The 13,517-nt window shown below is 39.5% G+C and overlaps 2 protein-coding genes across 2 annotated transcripts in view; one reads left to right on the top strand and one right to left on the bottom strand.

Moving 5' to 3' along the window:
• Nucleotides 1–13,517, top strand: part of TRPC5 (transient receptor potential cation channel subfamily C member 5) — a 177,003-nt gene that overhangs the window by 52,752 nt on the left and 110,734 nt on the right. The gene's annotated exons all lie outside the window — the stretch shown is intronic.
• On the bottom strand, nt 2,828–12,864 carry TRPC5OS (TRPC5 opposite strand). The gene is given in 4 exon segments (XM_055564308.1): nt 2,828–3,025; nt 3,027–3,532; nt 12,388–12,480; nt 12,792–12,864. Coding segments are annotated over 2 exon segments (342 nt in total). The 5' UTR covers nt 3,245–3,532; nt 12,388–12,480; nt 12,792–12,864; the 3' UTR covers nt 2,828–2,901.

Below are 13,517 nucleotides of genomic sequence, written 5' to 3'. Positions count from 1 at the left end.
CATCTATTATTTACCATGTTGGACACAGTGTATAGAGTCACTTACCCTGGGCAAGTAAGGCTCAGTTTGTCCAGTTATTGCAACAGAAAAGCCCCTCAGTCTGCTGTCTGATATGGTTTGTAATTATCCACAGTAGTTGCTTATAATATAACTTTTATTTCTCCTCTTTGTGTCTTTTATCACCTCTCTTAAGTCTCCTGGATCCTCATTTATTCTATCAATCTTTCCACATAGCAGTCTACTGTGAAACTTTCTCATATTGTTATATTTCATTAGCTCCCTAGTTCTTCTGATTTTCATAATAGACTCTAAAAAAATACAACAAGCTTGTGGATATTAAAAAAAAAAAAAACTAAGTGGACTCACAAATATAGAATGGTTACCAGTGGGGAGACAGGGGGAGGGAGGGGCAAGATAGGGGCAGAGGAGTAAGATGTACAAACTATTAGGTATAAGATAAGCTACAAGCATATATTGTACAACACAAGGAATATAGCCAATATTTTATAATAACTATAAGATGGTGTGTGTCTGTGTTCAGTCACTCAGTCATGTCCAACTCTTTACGACCCCATGGACTGTAGCCCGCTGGGCTCCTTTGTCCATGGAATTTCCCAGGCAAGAATACTAGAGTGGGTTGCCATTTCTTACTCTAAAGGATCTTCCTGACCCAGGGATCAAACCCAGGTCTCCTGCACTGGCAGGCAGGTTCTTTACCATGGCACTACCTAGGATACCATAAATGGAGTATAACTTTTAAAAATTGGGAATCACTATACTGTATAAGTACAAGCTGGAATTAAGATTGCTGGGAGAAATATCAATAACCTCAGATATGCAGATGACACCACCCTTATGGCAGAAAGTGAAGAGGAACTAAAAAGCCTCTTGATGAAAATGAAAGAGGAGAGTGAAGAAGTTGGCTTAAAGCTCAACATTCAGAAAATGAAGATTATGGCATCTGGTCCCATCACTTCATGGGAAATAGATGGGGAAATAGTGGAAACAGTGTCAGACTTCATTTTTGGGGGGCTCCAAAATCACTGCAGATGGCGATTGCAACCATGAAATTAAAAGACGCTTACTGCTTGGAAGGAAAGTTATGACCAACCTAGATAGCATATTCAAAAGCAGAGACATTACTTTGCCAACAGAGGTCCGTCTAGTCAAGGCTATGGTTTTTCCTGTGGTCATGTATGGATGTGAGAGTTGGACTGTGAAGAAGGCTGAGCGCCGAAGAATTGATGCTTTTGAACTGTGGTGTTGGAGAAGACTCTTGAGAGTCCGTTGGACTGCAAGGAGATCCAACCAGTCCATTCTGAAGGAGATCAGCCCTGGGTGTTCTTTGGAAGGAATGATGCTAAAGCTGAAACTCCAATACTTTGGCCACCTCATGTGAAGAGTTGACTCATTGGAAAAGACTCTCATGCTGGGAGGAATTGGGGGCAGGAGGAGAAGGGGATGACAGAGGATGAGATGGCTGGACGGCATCACTGAGAACTCGATGGACGTGTGTTTGAGTGAACTCCGGGAGTTGGTGATGGACAGGGAGGCCTGGCGTGCTGCAATTCATGGGGTCGCAAAGAGTTGGACATGACTGAGCGACTGAACTGAACTGAAGTGTACATTTTGTTTCAGTTTCTTATTGCTCCCATTTCTCAGTAAAGATTTCCATGTCAAAGTTGTAGCAGTTTCCCTTATAATCAGCTATTCATTATAAATGCAGTTATATCCAAGAAAGTATACTTTATCTGCTTCTACTTATGGACCATCATCTCTAGGCCTATGCCATAAGCATTTGACTTTTCCATACGTGAACCCTCCTCATTAGGCCTTTATCCAGCCCTTTTAGTACTAGTACTTCTCTCTCCTTATTTGGTGTAACTTGACATTTCCATTTGAGAAACAATGTTGCAGAGTAGTTGTGATATGGGTCAGCATTTGAGGGAACAGTCAGTACTGCATTGGAACTTCTTGGCCTCAGCTTTTTCAAAGGTGTCTTCCTGGAGAGAGTTATCTGTAAACTTTTCTGAAGTTTTATTCTCTGTTAGATAGCTGTTTCCTCAGACTTTTTTCTCCCAGGCCAGTATAGCATCCTTTAGCTAACACATTCTTTCTGAATGGCCTAGTAAGTAGTTATATTTTTTCAAGTAAAAGTGCCACAATACTGGGCTTCCCTGATAGCTCAGTTGGTAAAGAATCCACCTGCAGTGCAGGAGACCCTGGCTCCATCCCTGGGTCGAGAAGATCTGCTGGAGAAGGGATAGACTACCCACTCCAGTATTCTTGGGCTTCCCTTGTGGCTCAGCTGGTAAAGAATCCCCCTGCAATGCGGATGACCTGGGTTCAATCCCTGAGTTGGGAAGAACCCCTAAAGAAGGGAACAGCTACCCACTCCAGTATTCTGACCTGGAGAATTCCATGGACTGGGGTCACAAAGAGTCGGACGCAACTGAGCGACTTTCACTCACTCATTGTCTTGTTAGTGTGAATATATTCACTATAATGCCACCTTGGGGAATATTCCCCTTTTAGTTTCCATTCACTGTAGAAACTGGGTCCCAAGATATGAGAGAGGTCATCAGGTCTTCACTCTATTGTTAGATAAGGGGTTTCTTTTCTTTGTTGTTGTTTGCTCCTATTATCAGGAACCCAAGCAAGAGAACAAGAACAGGTAAAGACAGAGCCACATGCTAAAGTCAGAGCTTTTTATACAAATACAAAGAAGAAAAGAGACCACCCTCTGCCGGAAGTAAATAAAATATTAATTTGTTCTATAAAAGATTAGTAATGAAACTGCAGAACTAGAAAAACTTTTATTGCTAACATTCATAAAACTCTGAATATATTTAAAACAAAGAAATGAATAGTTCTCACATGTTGGTGGGGGTACATGAGGTCTTAGCCATTTCTTAATTTGTTGTTAACACTATCAAGTTGTTGTTCATATAATTCACCTATCTCTAACAGAGCTTGATCTACATCAAAAAGTAGGTCTTCATCTTCTCTTGGTGTCAGTATTGACTAAGTCTAGGAGATCAGCAAGGTCTGGTAGTGAAGCTTCCTCAGAAAGAAAAGCATCTACTTCTGGTTCTTCTGCTCCATCATTTTGCTCAACACAAGGAACTAGTTCTTGTGTAATCAACTTTAAAAGCTCTTCAGCTATTTGTATTAACTGGGCTACACAGTCAATAAGTCCATCAATAAGTACAGAGGCTGATAGGGACGCCATGCCTCTCTGCATTCTTCAGTAAATAAAATATTACTAGCAGCTATAGTAAATGGGTTCTTGGTGACAATGGATCCTGTGAGGCTGGCAGTGGTTGGTTTGGTTGAGAAATGAGGCTGTTGATATGATTACAATGATGATCAAGTACAGAATGAGGCCAGTGGTCCTACAGTACTTTCTGATAAAGTTGGTGAACATCCTGCAAAATTTATGTATGGTACTCTTGTCTGTATCGGTAGTGAACTGCTATTATAATGACAATCAGACAGATTGTCACAGCCAAGAGAAAACAGCAAAGCAGATCTAATAATAGAAAAGAGAAATATAAAGTTAGTATCCTTGAGTTTTTATCCATCATATAGGTTCTGGCTATAGGATAAGGTTGAAAGGGTGCCTCTAGCTATTGGTCCTCCTTTTTGGATGGCTCTGCTACTCATAGTCCCCTTTCTACTTCTCATGGTTGTTACCGCTTCTTATGGGATATGAGAACAAAGTGAACATAGGCAGTCTATCTATCTTTCTTGAACATCTCTATTGAGGAAGATACATATACTAAGTCTTTTAATTAATTATGTTTTTATTAGTACTTTTTCTCTTATTGCCATTTATATCTGGTGCTGCTAAATTCCTTCTGTGCTTTTAATAATCCATTCATTAAAGTTTTTGATTGCCCCTGTAGGCTGGGGAATTTATGGCAAATTGAAGTCCCATTTTCTCTTTTTCCAATTTTTGTATAACTTCTGTTATAAGATTTGTTCTTTGGTCATTTCCTATCACTGTCACTATTCCATATCTAGCTGTTACTTCTCCCAAATTTACCTAAAGCCATGGTCATACTATTCTCATCTGTGTATCTTGTATACTCTACAAGCCCTATTCCTAAGTTTATACTTCTTCAAGGTAATATTCTTTGTTTAGAAATCTAGAGAACAGCCCAATATAATCTACAGTATATAATAAGGTAAGGTAAGATAAGTGATAATCTACATATCACATTTGTCCTACTCTTGTGACCCCATGGACTGTAGTCTGCCAGGCTCTTCTGTCCATGGAATGTCCCAGGCCAGAATACTGGAGTGGGTAGCCATTCCCTTCTCCAGGGGATCTTCCCAATCCATGGCTCGAACCCAGGTCTCCTGCACTGCAGGTGGATTCTCTGCCATCTGAGCCACCAGGGAAGCCCTTACCAACCTCTGCTCCCCTTAAAAATGAGTTTGTTGAGGATGCAAGTTTTTAGTAATTTGACATAGCTCATATTGCTTACTCATTTGTTTGATTCATAGGGTTTTTTTTACACTCTTTCTCTTCTACCTACTTAGAATGTTCATGTCCACATGCCCTGAGGTTTCACATGCCCAATCTGCAACCTTAAATTGAACTGACAAGGGGCCTGATTTGAGATTTGGAGTTCCCAAGACTAGAATTAGTTTTTTTTTTTTTTTCTTTTTTTTTTTAGGGGGGGAGGTGCAGTCAGATTGTCTCCTCTCTTATTCTAAGTAGATTATTCTGTCTTTCCATTCTGACGAGCTTGCACATGTCCTACATGAATTGATAAAATTCTTTTCATTGATTTATTTTCATATCTCCCTTCACCAGATTGTTTTTCCTGCAGTAAAACAGTCTGTAATTTTCTATTAGAATATGTATCTCCAGTCCACAGCTGATCAGTATAGCTATGTACTTTTGGCCAGTTGTTTTCTTGGGCATATATACATATTAAATTTCTAGCCATCAGTCCTGCAAATTGGGCTGGTTTCCTCTCTCCAGCCTCAGTCAAGTTTTTTTTATAGTGGAGAATATTAGGAAGCAGCCATCCATGTCACTCTTTTACGATACTACCAAATCTGTCTTTGCCCTGTTTCTAGCAGTTCTGACCACAGTGGAGCCCAGCAAGCCTCAGGCTTTGCCCCAGCTACTTGAACTCCTAAGGCCTTCCTTTATTGAAGTAAAGCAAGTCATCAGCCAGATGGTCTGTGAATTTCACATGGAGCTTGCTGGTTTCCACAGTGCATGGTATGACCTACTCAAGTATATAGTATCTTCACCTAGCATAAGTCCCGTCAGAACCACACATTTTTTTAATCTAAAATCCTGATAGTAGCTATAGGGTTTTCCCTGATGATGACAGTCCTCACTGTGATACCCAGAAGACACGATTTTGGTTGGAGGCAACTTTCCATCTGAAGTAGGGGAGAATGGGTATTAGACACATGGCAGTTTAACTCACAAGAAATCTCTGCTTTGTGAAAGGAAATAATGGGAAAAATAATAAAAGGAATTTGGTATTAGTGTAAAGCATGAATCAGGTCATGAGAAGAAAGATACAGAAATAAAGTGTATTAAATACTACTAGAGAGCCCCATCACATTTTTCAAAGGAAGCAATAACCTACTATGGTGCCCATAGCCCAAGAGCACAAGAGGGTAACAGGAACATACTCACACAAAACCTATTTAATGTCTGGCTTCCTTTTCACCCAGTTTCTTTTCTTAGCTTCTTTACCTCCCCCTAGGACTCTTTTTAAATTAATGCTCTTGGCCAACACACCTCATTTAATCACCTATGTGTTTCATTCTATTTCATTCTCTCTGTATCGTCATCTTTCACTATTCCTTCACATCTTTTCTTCCATCTCTCTTGAAACTGGTCAAAATTTAGAAACAAATTATAGTCAATTTATCAAATAGGTATTGTATTTATAGAGTTTTTTTATGACACAATCTATGTAAAAAGCAGAGAGGTAGAACATTTCATATGTTGCTATTTTGTAAGACAAATGAAAAGTGAAAGTGTCGGTCACTCAGTCATGTCTGACTCTGACCCCATGGGCTGTAGCCAACCACCCTCCTCTATCTATGGGATTCTCCAGGAGAATACTGGAGTGGGTTGCCCTGCCCTCCTCCAGGGGATCTTCACGACCCAGGGATCGAACCTACATCTCTTATGTCTCCTGCACTGGCAGGCAGGTTCTTTACCACTAGCAGCACCTGGGAAGCCCCCTCCAGAAGAATACTGGAGTGAGTTGCCATTTCCTTCTCCAGGGGATCTTTCGAACCTAGGGATTGAATACAGCTCTCCCACATTGCAGGCAGACCCTACCAACTGAGCCACCAGGGAAGCCCTTTTATAAACTATCTGGGATTCTCCAGGCCAGAATACTGGAGTGGGTAGCCGTTCCTTTCTCCAGGGTATCTTCCCAACCCAGGGATCAAACCCGGGTCTCCCACATTGCAGGCTGATTCTTTACCAATTGAGCCACCAGGGAAGCCCAAGAATACTGGAGTAGGTAGCCTATCCCTTCTCCAGTGGATCTTCCTGACCCAGGAATCAAACGGGGATCTGCATTGCAGGCAGATTCTTTACCAGCTGAGCTACCAGGGAAGCCCAAAGACAAATGAAGTTACCTATTATTTATGTAACCCTTGATTTATTTTTTCTATCTCATGGTTACCTTTGATGGGAAAAAATTTTGTGACCTAGCCATAACCCTGTTGACCACTATGTTAGCTAATCCACAATTTCTATATTCAAAGCATCTTGGAACCTAGGAGGTGGGGATGTGGGGAGGACCGGGAGGGTGTTGAGAAATTGCCAAATACTGCAGTGCTAAGAATAGAAACAGCATGCTGCTGCTGTGTCGCTTTAGTCGTGTCTGACTCTGTGCGACCCCATAGATGGCAGCCCACCAGGCCTCCCGTCCCTGGGATTCTCCAGGCAAGAACACTGGAGTGGGTTGCCATTTCCTTCTCCAATGCATGAAAGTGAAAAGTGAAAGTGAAGTCGCTCAGTCGTGTCCGACTCTAGCGACCCCATGGACTGCAGCCTACCAGGCTCCTCCATCCATGGGATTCTCTAGGCAAAAGTACTGGAGTGGGGTGGCATTGCCTTCTCCGAGTAACAGCATAGCATCAGCTTATTCCAGTTATGATAATGTCTAAAGCAACCCCTGACCCTAAGGTGCTTGCCTAACAGTGTATTTTGGGTAGTTTGCACCTAGTGCCAACTCATCATAAGGACCATCTTATTAGCTGATACTTCTGCCTAGAATCCCATTCCCTTAGAAAAAAAATGGCTTCTTGTCATTCTGGTCTCAGCTTAAATATCATCTCTAATTTCTGACCCGCCAACCTGAAAAAGAGTCTTAACCATCACTTTCTCATTATGCATACAGCACATTTTTATATTCCAGTGCCTATAATCATTTCATATTTTCTTGCTTATTCATTTCTTTTTATGTCTCTCACCCCTTCCCACATTTAAACTAAAATGGAGTTTCATGAAATTAGGAAGCTTGACTCTTCTGTTTTCTGCAAAAAGAAAAGAGTGCCTGCCACATAGGTAACCACTAAGTGTTGTTAAAGAAAGGAAGGGAAGAAGGGAAGGAGGGACAAAATTTAACTCTTTCATGTAGTAGATATTATCAAGTTTCAAATATGTATGAACAGCAGGGGTACAAAGATAAACCAATTCATCAAAACACATGGTTAATAAAATGAGCAAACTATGCACAGACAGAGAAAATATTCACAAAACATATATCTGACAAAGAACTTGTAACCATGACATATAAAGACATATAAAGAGCTTCAACAACACAAAAATAAAAATAAATCTTAAAAATTAAGGCAGAAATAAATGCAAAAGAAACAAAAAGAGACCATAGCAAAACTCAACAAGCCAAAAGCTTGTTCTTTGAAAGGATAAATAAAATTGACAAACCATTAGCCAGACTCATCCACAAACAAAGGGAGAAAAATCAAATCAATAAAATTAGAAATGAAATTGGAGAGATCACAAGAGAAAACACAGAAATACAAAGGATCATAAGAGACTACTATCAGCAATTATATGCCAATAAAATGGACAACTTGGAAGAAATGGACAAATTCTTAAAAAAGTACAACTTTCCAAAACTGAACCAGGGAGAAATAGAAAATCTTAACAGACCCATCACAAGCATGGAAATTGAAACTCTAATCAGAAATCTTCCAGCAAACAAAAGCCTAGGACTAGATGTCTTCACAGCTGAATTCTACCAAAAGTTTAGAGAAGAGCTAACACCTATCCTACTCAAACTCTTCAAGAAAATTGCAGAGGAAGGTAAACTTCTAAACTCATTCTATGAGCCCACCATCGCCCTAATACCAAAACCTGAAAAAGATGCCACAAAAAAAGAAAACTACATGCCAATATCATTGATGAACATAGATGCAAAAATCCTTAACAAAATTCTAGCAAACAGAATCCAACAACATATTAAAAAGATCATACATCATAACCAAGTGGGCTATATCCCAGGGATGCAAGGATTCTTTAATATCTGCGAATCAATCAATGTAATACACTTCATTAACAAATAGAAAAATAAATACCATATGATTATCTCAGTAGATGCAGAGAAAGCCTTTGACAAAATTCAACATCCATTTATGATAAAAACTCTCCAGAAAGCAGGAATAGAAGGAACATACCTCAACATAATAAAAGCTATATATGACAAACTGACAGCAAACATTATCCTCAATGGTGAAAATTTGAAAGCATTTCCCTTAAAGTCAGGAACAAGACAAGGGTGCCCACTCTCACATTCAACATTCAACATAGTTTTGGAAGTTTGGGCCACGGCAATCAGAGCAGAAAAAGAAATAAAAGGAATCCAAATTGGAAAAGAAGAAGTAAAACTCTCACTGTTTGCAGATGACATGATCCTCTACATAGAAAACCCTCAAGACTCCACCAGAAAATTACTAGAGCTAATGAATAAATATAGTAAAGTCACAGGATATAAATCAACACACAGAAATCCCTTGCATTCCTATACACTAATAATGAGAAAATAGAAAGAGAAATTAAGGAAACAATCCCACTCACCATTGCAATGAAAAGAATAAAATACTTAGGAATATATCTACCTGAAGAAACAAAAGATCTATATTTAGAAAACTATAAAACACTGGTGAAAGAAATCAAAGAGGACACATATAGATGGAGAAATATACCATGTTCATGGATTGGAAGAATCAATGTAGTGCAAATGAGTATACTACCCAAAGCAATCTATAGATTCAATGCAATCCCTACCAAGCTACCAATGGTATTTTTCACAGAACTAGATCAAATAATTTCACAATTTGTATGGAAATACAAAAAACCTTGAATAGCCAAAACAATCTTGAGAAAGAAGAATGGAACTGGAGGAATCAACCTGCCTGACCTCAGGCTCTACTACAAAGCCACAGTCATCAAGACAGTATGGTACTCGCACAAAGACAGAAATATAGATCAATGGAACAAAATAGAAAGCCCAGAGACAAATCCATGCACCTATGGACACCTTATCTTTGACAAAGGAGGCAAGAATATAAAATGGAGAAAAGACAATCTCTTAAACAAGTCGTGCTGGGAAAACTGGTCATCCACTTGTAAAAAAAAAAAAATGAAATTAGAACACTTTCTAACACCATACACAAAAATAGACTCAAAATGGATTAAAGATCTAAATGTAAGGCCAGAAACTATAAAACTCCTAGAGGAAGACACTGGCAAAACACTCTGACATAAATCACAGCAGGATCCTCTATAATCCACCTCCCAGAATATTGGCAATAAAAGCAAAAATAAACATTTGGGACCTAATTAAAATTAAAAGCTTTTGCACAACAAAGGAAACTATAAGCAAGGTGAAAAGACAGCCTTCAGAATGGGAGAAAATAATAGCAAATGAAGCAACTGACAAAGAACTAATCTAAAAAATATACAAGCAACTCCTACAGCTCAATTCCAGAAAAATAAACGACCCAATCAAAAAATGGGCCAAAGAACTAAACAGACATTTCTCCAAAGAAGACATACACACGGCTAACAAACACATGAAAAGATGTTCAACATCATTCATTATCAGAGAAATGCAAATCAAAACCACAATGAGGTACCATTTCACACCAGTCAGAATGGCTGCTATCCAAATGTCTACAAGAAATAAATGGTGGAGAGGGTGTGGACAAAAGGGAACCCTCTTACACTGTTGGTGGGAATGCAAACTAGTACAGCCACTATGGGGAACAGTGTGGAGATTATGTAAAAAACTGGAAATAGAACTGCCGTACGACCCAGCAATCCCACTGCTGGGCATACACACTGAGGAAACCAGAATTGAAAGAGACACGTGTACCCCAGTATTCATCGCAACACTGTTTATAATAGCCAGGACATGGAAGCAACCTAGATGTCCATCAGGAGACGAATGGATAAGAAAGCAGTGGTACATATACACAATGGAGTATTACTCAGCCATTAAAAAGAATACATTTGAATCAGTTCTAATAAGGTGGGTGAAATTGGAACCTATTATACAGAGTGAAGTAAGCCAGAAAGAGAAACACCAATACAGTATACTAACACATATATATGGAATTTAGAAAGATGGTGACAATAACCCTGTATGCAAGACAGCAAAAGAGACCCAGATGTATAGAACAGTCTTTTGGACTCTGTGGGAGAGGGCGAGAGTGGGATGGTTTGGGAGAATCTCATTGAAACATGTATATTATCATATGTGAAACAGATCACCAGTCCAGGTTTGATGCATGATACAGGATGCTCGGGGCTGGTGCACTGGGATGACCCAGAGGGATGGGATGGGGAAGGAGGAAGGAGGGAGGTTCAGGATGGGGAACACAAGTACACCCATGGTAGATGTATGTCAATGTATGGTAAAACCAATACAATATTGTAAAGTAATTAGCCTCCAATTAAAATAAATAAATTTATATTTTATAAAAAATAAAAAATGGGCAAAAGAGTTTAACAAACATTTCACAAAGGAAGAAAAATAAACAGCTAATAAGCACAAGAAAATATATTCCATATCTTAGTCATCAGGAAAATGCAAATTAACATCACAATGAAATACCACAACACACTCACTAGACTAGCTAAAATCAAAGACTGATAACACCAAATGTTGACAGAGCTATAGAGCAACCAGAATTCTCACCCACTGCTTGTGGGAATGTGAAAGGATACAACCTTTTTGAAAATATCTTGCAGTTTCTTATAAAACTAGGCCAGCACCTATACAATCCCAGCAATTCCACTCTGAGGTATTTACCCAAGAGAAATGAAAGTTCACAAAAAGACTTTTTATAAGAATGGTTATAGCAGCTTTATGCATGGTAACCAAAAAAGTGGAAAGAACCCAGATGTCAATCAAAAGGAGAATGGATCAACTGTGGTTTATTCATATAACGTGATACTAATCAGCAATAAAAGGAAAGCCACTGCTGCTAAGGATAAAAACATGGAGGGACATCAAAAACATCATACTTTATGAAAGAAGCCAGACCCAAAAAATACATATTCTATGATTCTATTCATATGCAATTCTAGAAAATACAAAATGATCTACAGTGGAAAAATAAAAATAGCAATTGCATCTGGGGAATGGAAAATGACTGGAAGAAGCTAAAGAGAACTGAGGTGATGGATTATATAAGGTTATGCATTTTTCAAAACTCACTGAATGGTACTCTTAATATTTGTACATGCCACTATATGTAAATTTTACTTGCCCCTAAAAAGTAAACAAGTATAATTCCCAATCTCAAAAACTATATATAGGATGAGATGGCATGCCCATAAATATTCTAACAAATGTTCACATTTATTAAAGACTTACTACACTTTAGGTAATTTTTTTCCTATTAGTACATTTAATCCTCTCAACAACCCTGTGAAGTTACAGACGGAAAAATTGAGGAACACAGAAATCAAGTAACTTGCCCACAGTCACATGGTAAGTAAAGTTACAGAATTGGAAGTCAGCCCATGTCTGATTCCTAAAGTCTTATGCCAGCGAGTACAAATTCAGGTGCCTACAGGAGGAAAATACACCTTATTCTGACACCTTTTCGATGTCAGATCCAGCACTGACATCTCATTCTAAGCAGGAATAGAACTCAGACAGAATGTTATCTCATTTCCCATCCCTGGAAGCCGGCTCAATTCCAAGTTGACTATGAGTACCAAGGCAGAAGGATGGAGAGAGCCACATCAGTCCACAGCAATCTCCATTATCTGTGACAGGAACACTGTGTCCATTTTATTAATACCTGCCCTTCCACTGACCTACTGAATTGACCCACTCATGAACTACTCACCTGCGATTCAGCCAAGATGGGTGAGAGGGTCAAGGTTATGCCAACCAAACGTTCACTGGACTTTCAAGTGGGGTGTGAACGCTCTTGCCACAACTAAAAACAACGACAACAACAACAAAAGATAAACTGAAAAATTAATAAGTTTTAAAAATATCTGCAATCTATAGAAACAAGAACAAGATGAACTAAAATTTCAGAGGTAGAGTCCTTCCTAAGTGAGCGATAATCACGGACTTTTTTCTTCACTGAGACATTTGCTAATTCCGTGCACAAGTCAAAGAAGAGGCTTGGCACCAAGGCAGAGAGATTCTACTGAGGAGAATGAGAAATCTGCATAAATCTAGAGGCTATCATACTGGATTGGAAATTTGAGAAGCCTGAAGTACCGGGCTAATCTTCTTTACCTCAAGTTAGCTGACTATAGCGGCCATCGCACACGGAAGTATAATCTTCCAAGTCTCGCGGTACTTTGAAGGCAAATTATCGCGAGAAGGGAGGAGCCTGCCACAGACAGCTCTGCTGGTCACTGCCTCAAATGTTACGTCGATTTTGAAGTTAGGAGGGCGTGAGGAGGCTCATTTGAGTTAATAAGCTCAAAACCATCCCCAGAAGGCACTTTAGACAAAGTGATTCTAACATGTATAAGGATATATAAAGGGCTTGAAGTGAAGTGAAGTCGCTCAGTCGTGTCTGCCTCTTTGCGACCCCATCAACTGTAGCTTACCAAGCTTCTCCATCCATGGGATTTTCCAGGCAAGAGTACCAGAGTGGGTTGCCATTTCCCGCTCCAGGGAATCTTCCCAACCCAGGGATCAAACCCAGGTCTCCCACATTGCAGGCAGACACTTTCCTCTCTGAGCCAGAAGGTAAGCCATAAAGGGTTTAATATAACCAAAACATCTTAAAGCAGAACAAAATTGGTGGACATATACTACATATACCATCAGATACTAAGGTTAGCTAGCTATGCAGCTCCAGGCAAGAATACCGGAGTGGGTTGCCATTTCCTTCTCCAGGGGATCTTTCCGACCCAGAGATCAAACCCAGGTCTCCCGCATTGTAGGCAGACGCTTTACTGTCTGAACTACCAGGAAAGCCCAGTTATTTGACAGCATGATATTAATACAAGA

This window comes from Bubalus kerabau, chromosome X (genome assembly GCF_029407905.1).
Source record: "Bubalus kerabau isolate K-KA32 ecotype Philippines breed swamp buffalo chromosome X, PCC_UOA_SB_1v2, whole genome shotgun sequence".
Lineage (NCBI taxonomy): Eukaryota > Metazoa > Chordata > Mammalia > Artiodactyla > Bovidae > Bubalus > Bubalus kerabau.
The sequence above is the reverse complement of the archived record's forward strand: the minus strand, read 5'-3'. Positions and strand labels throughout refer to the sequence as shown.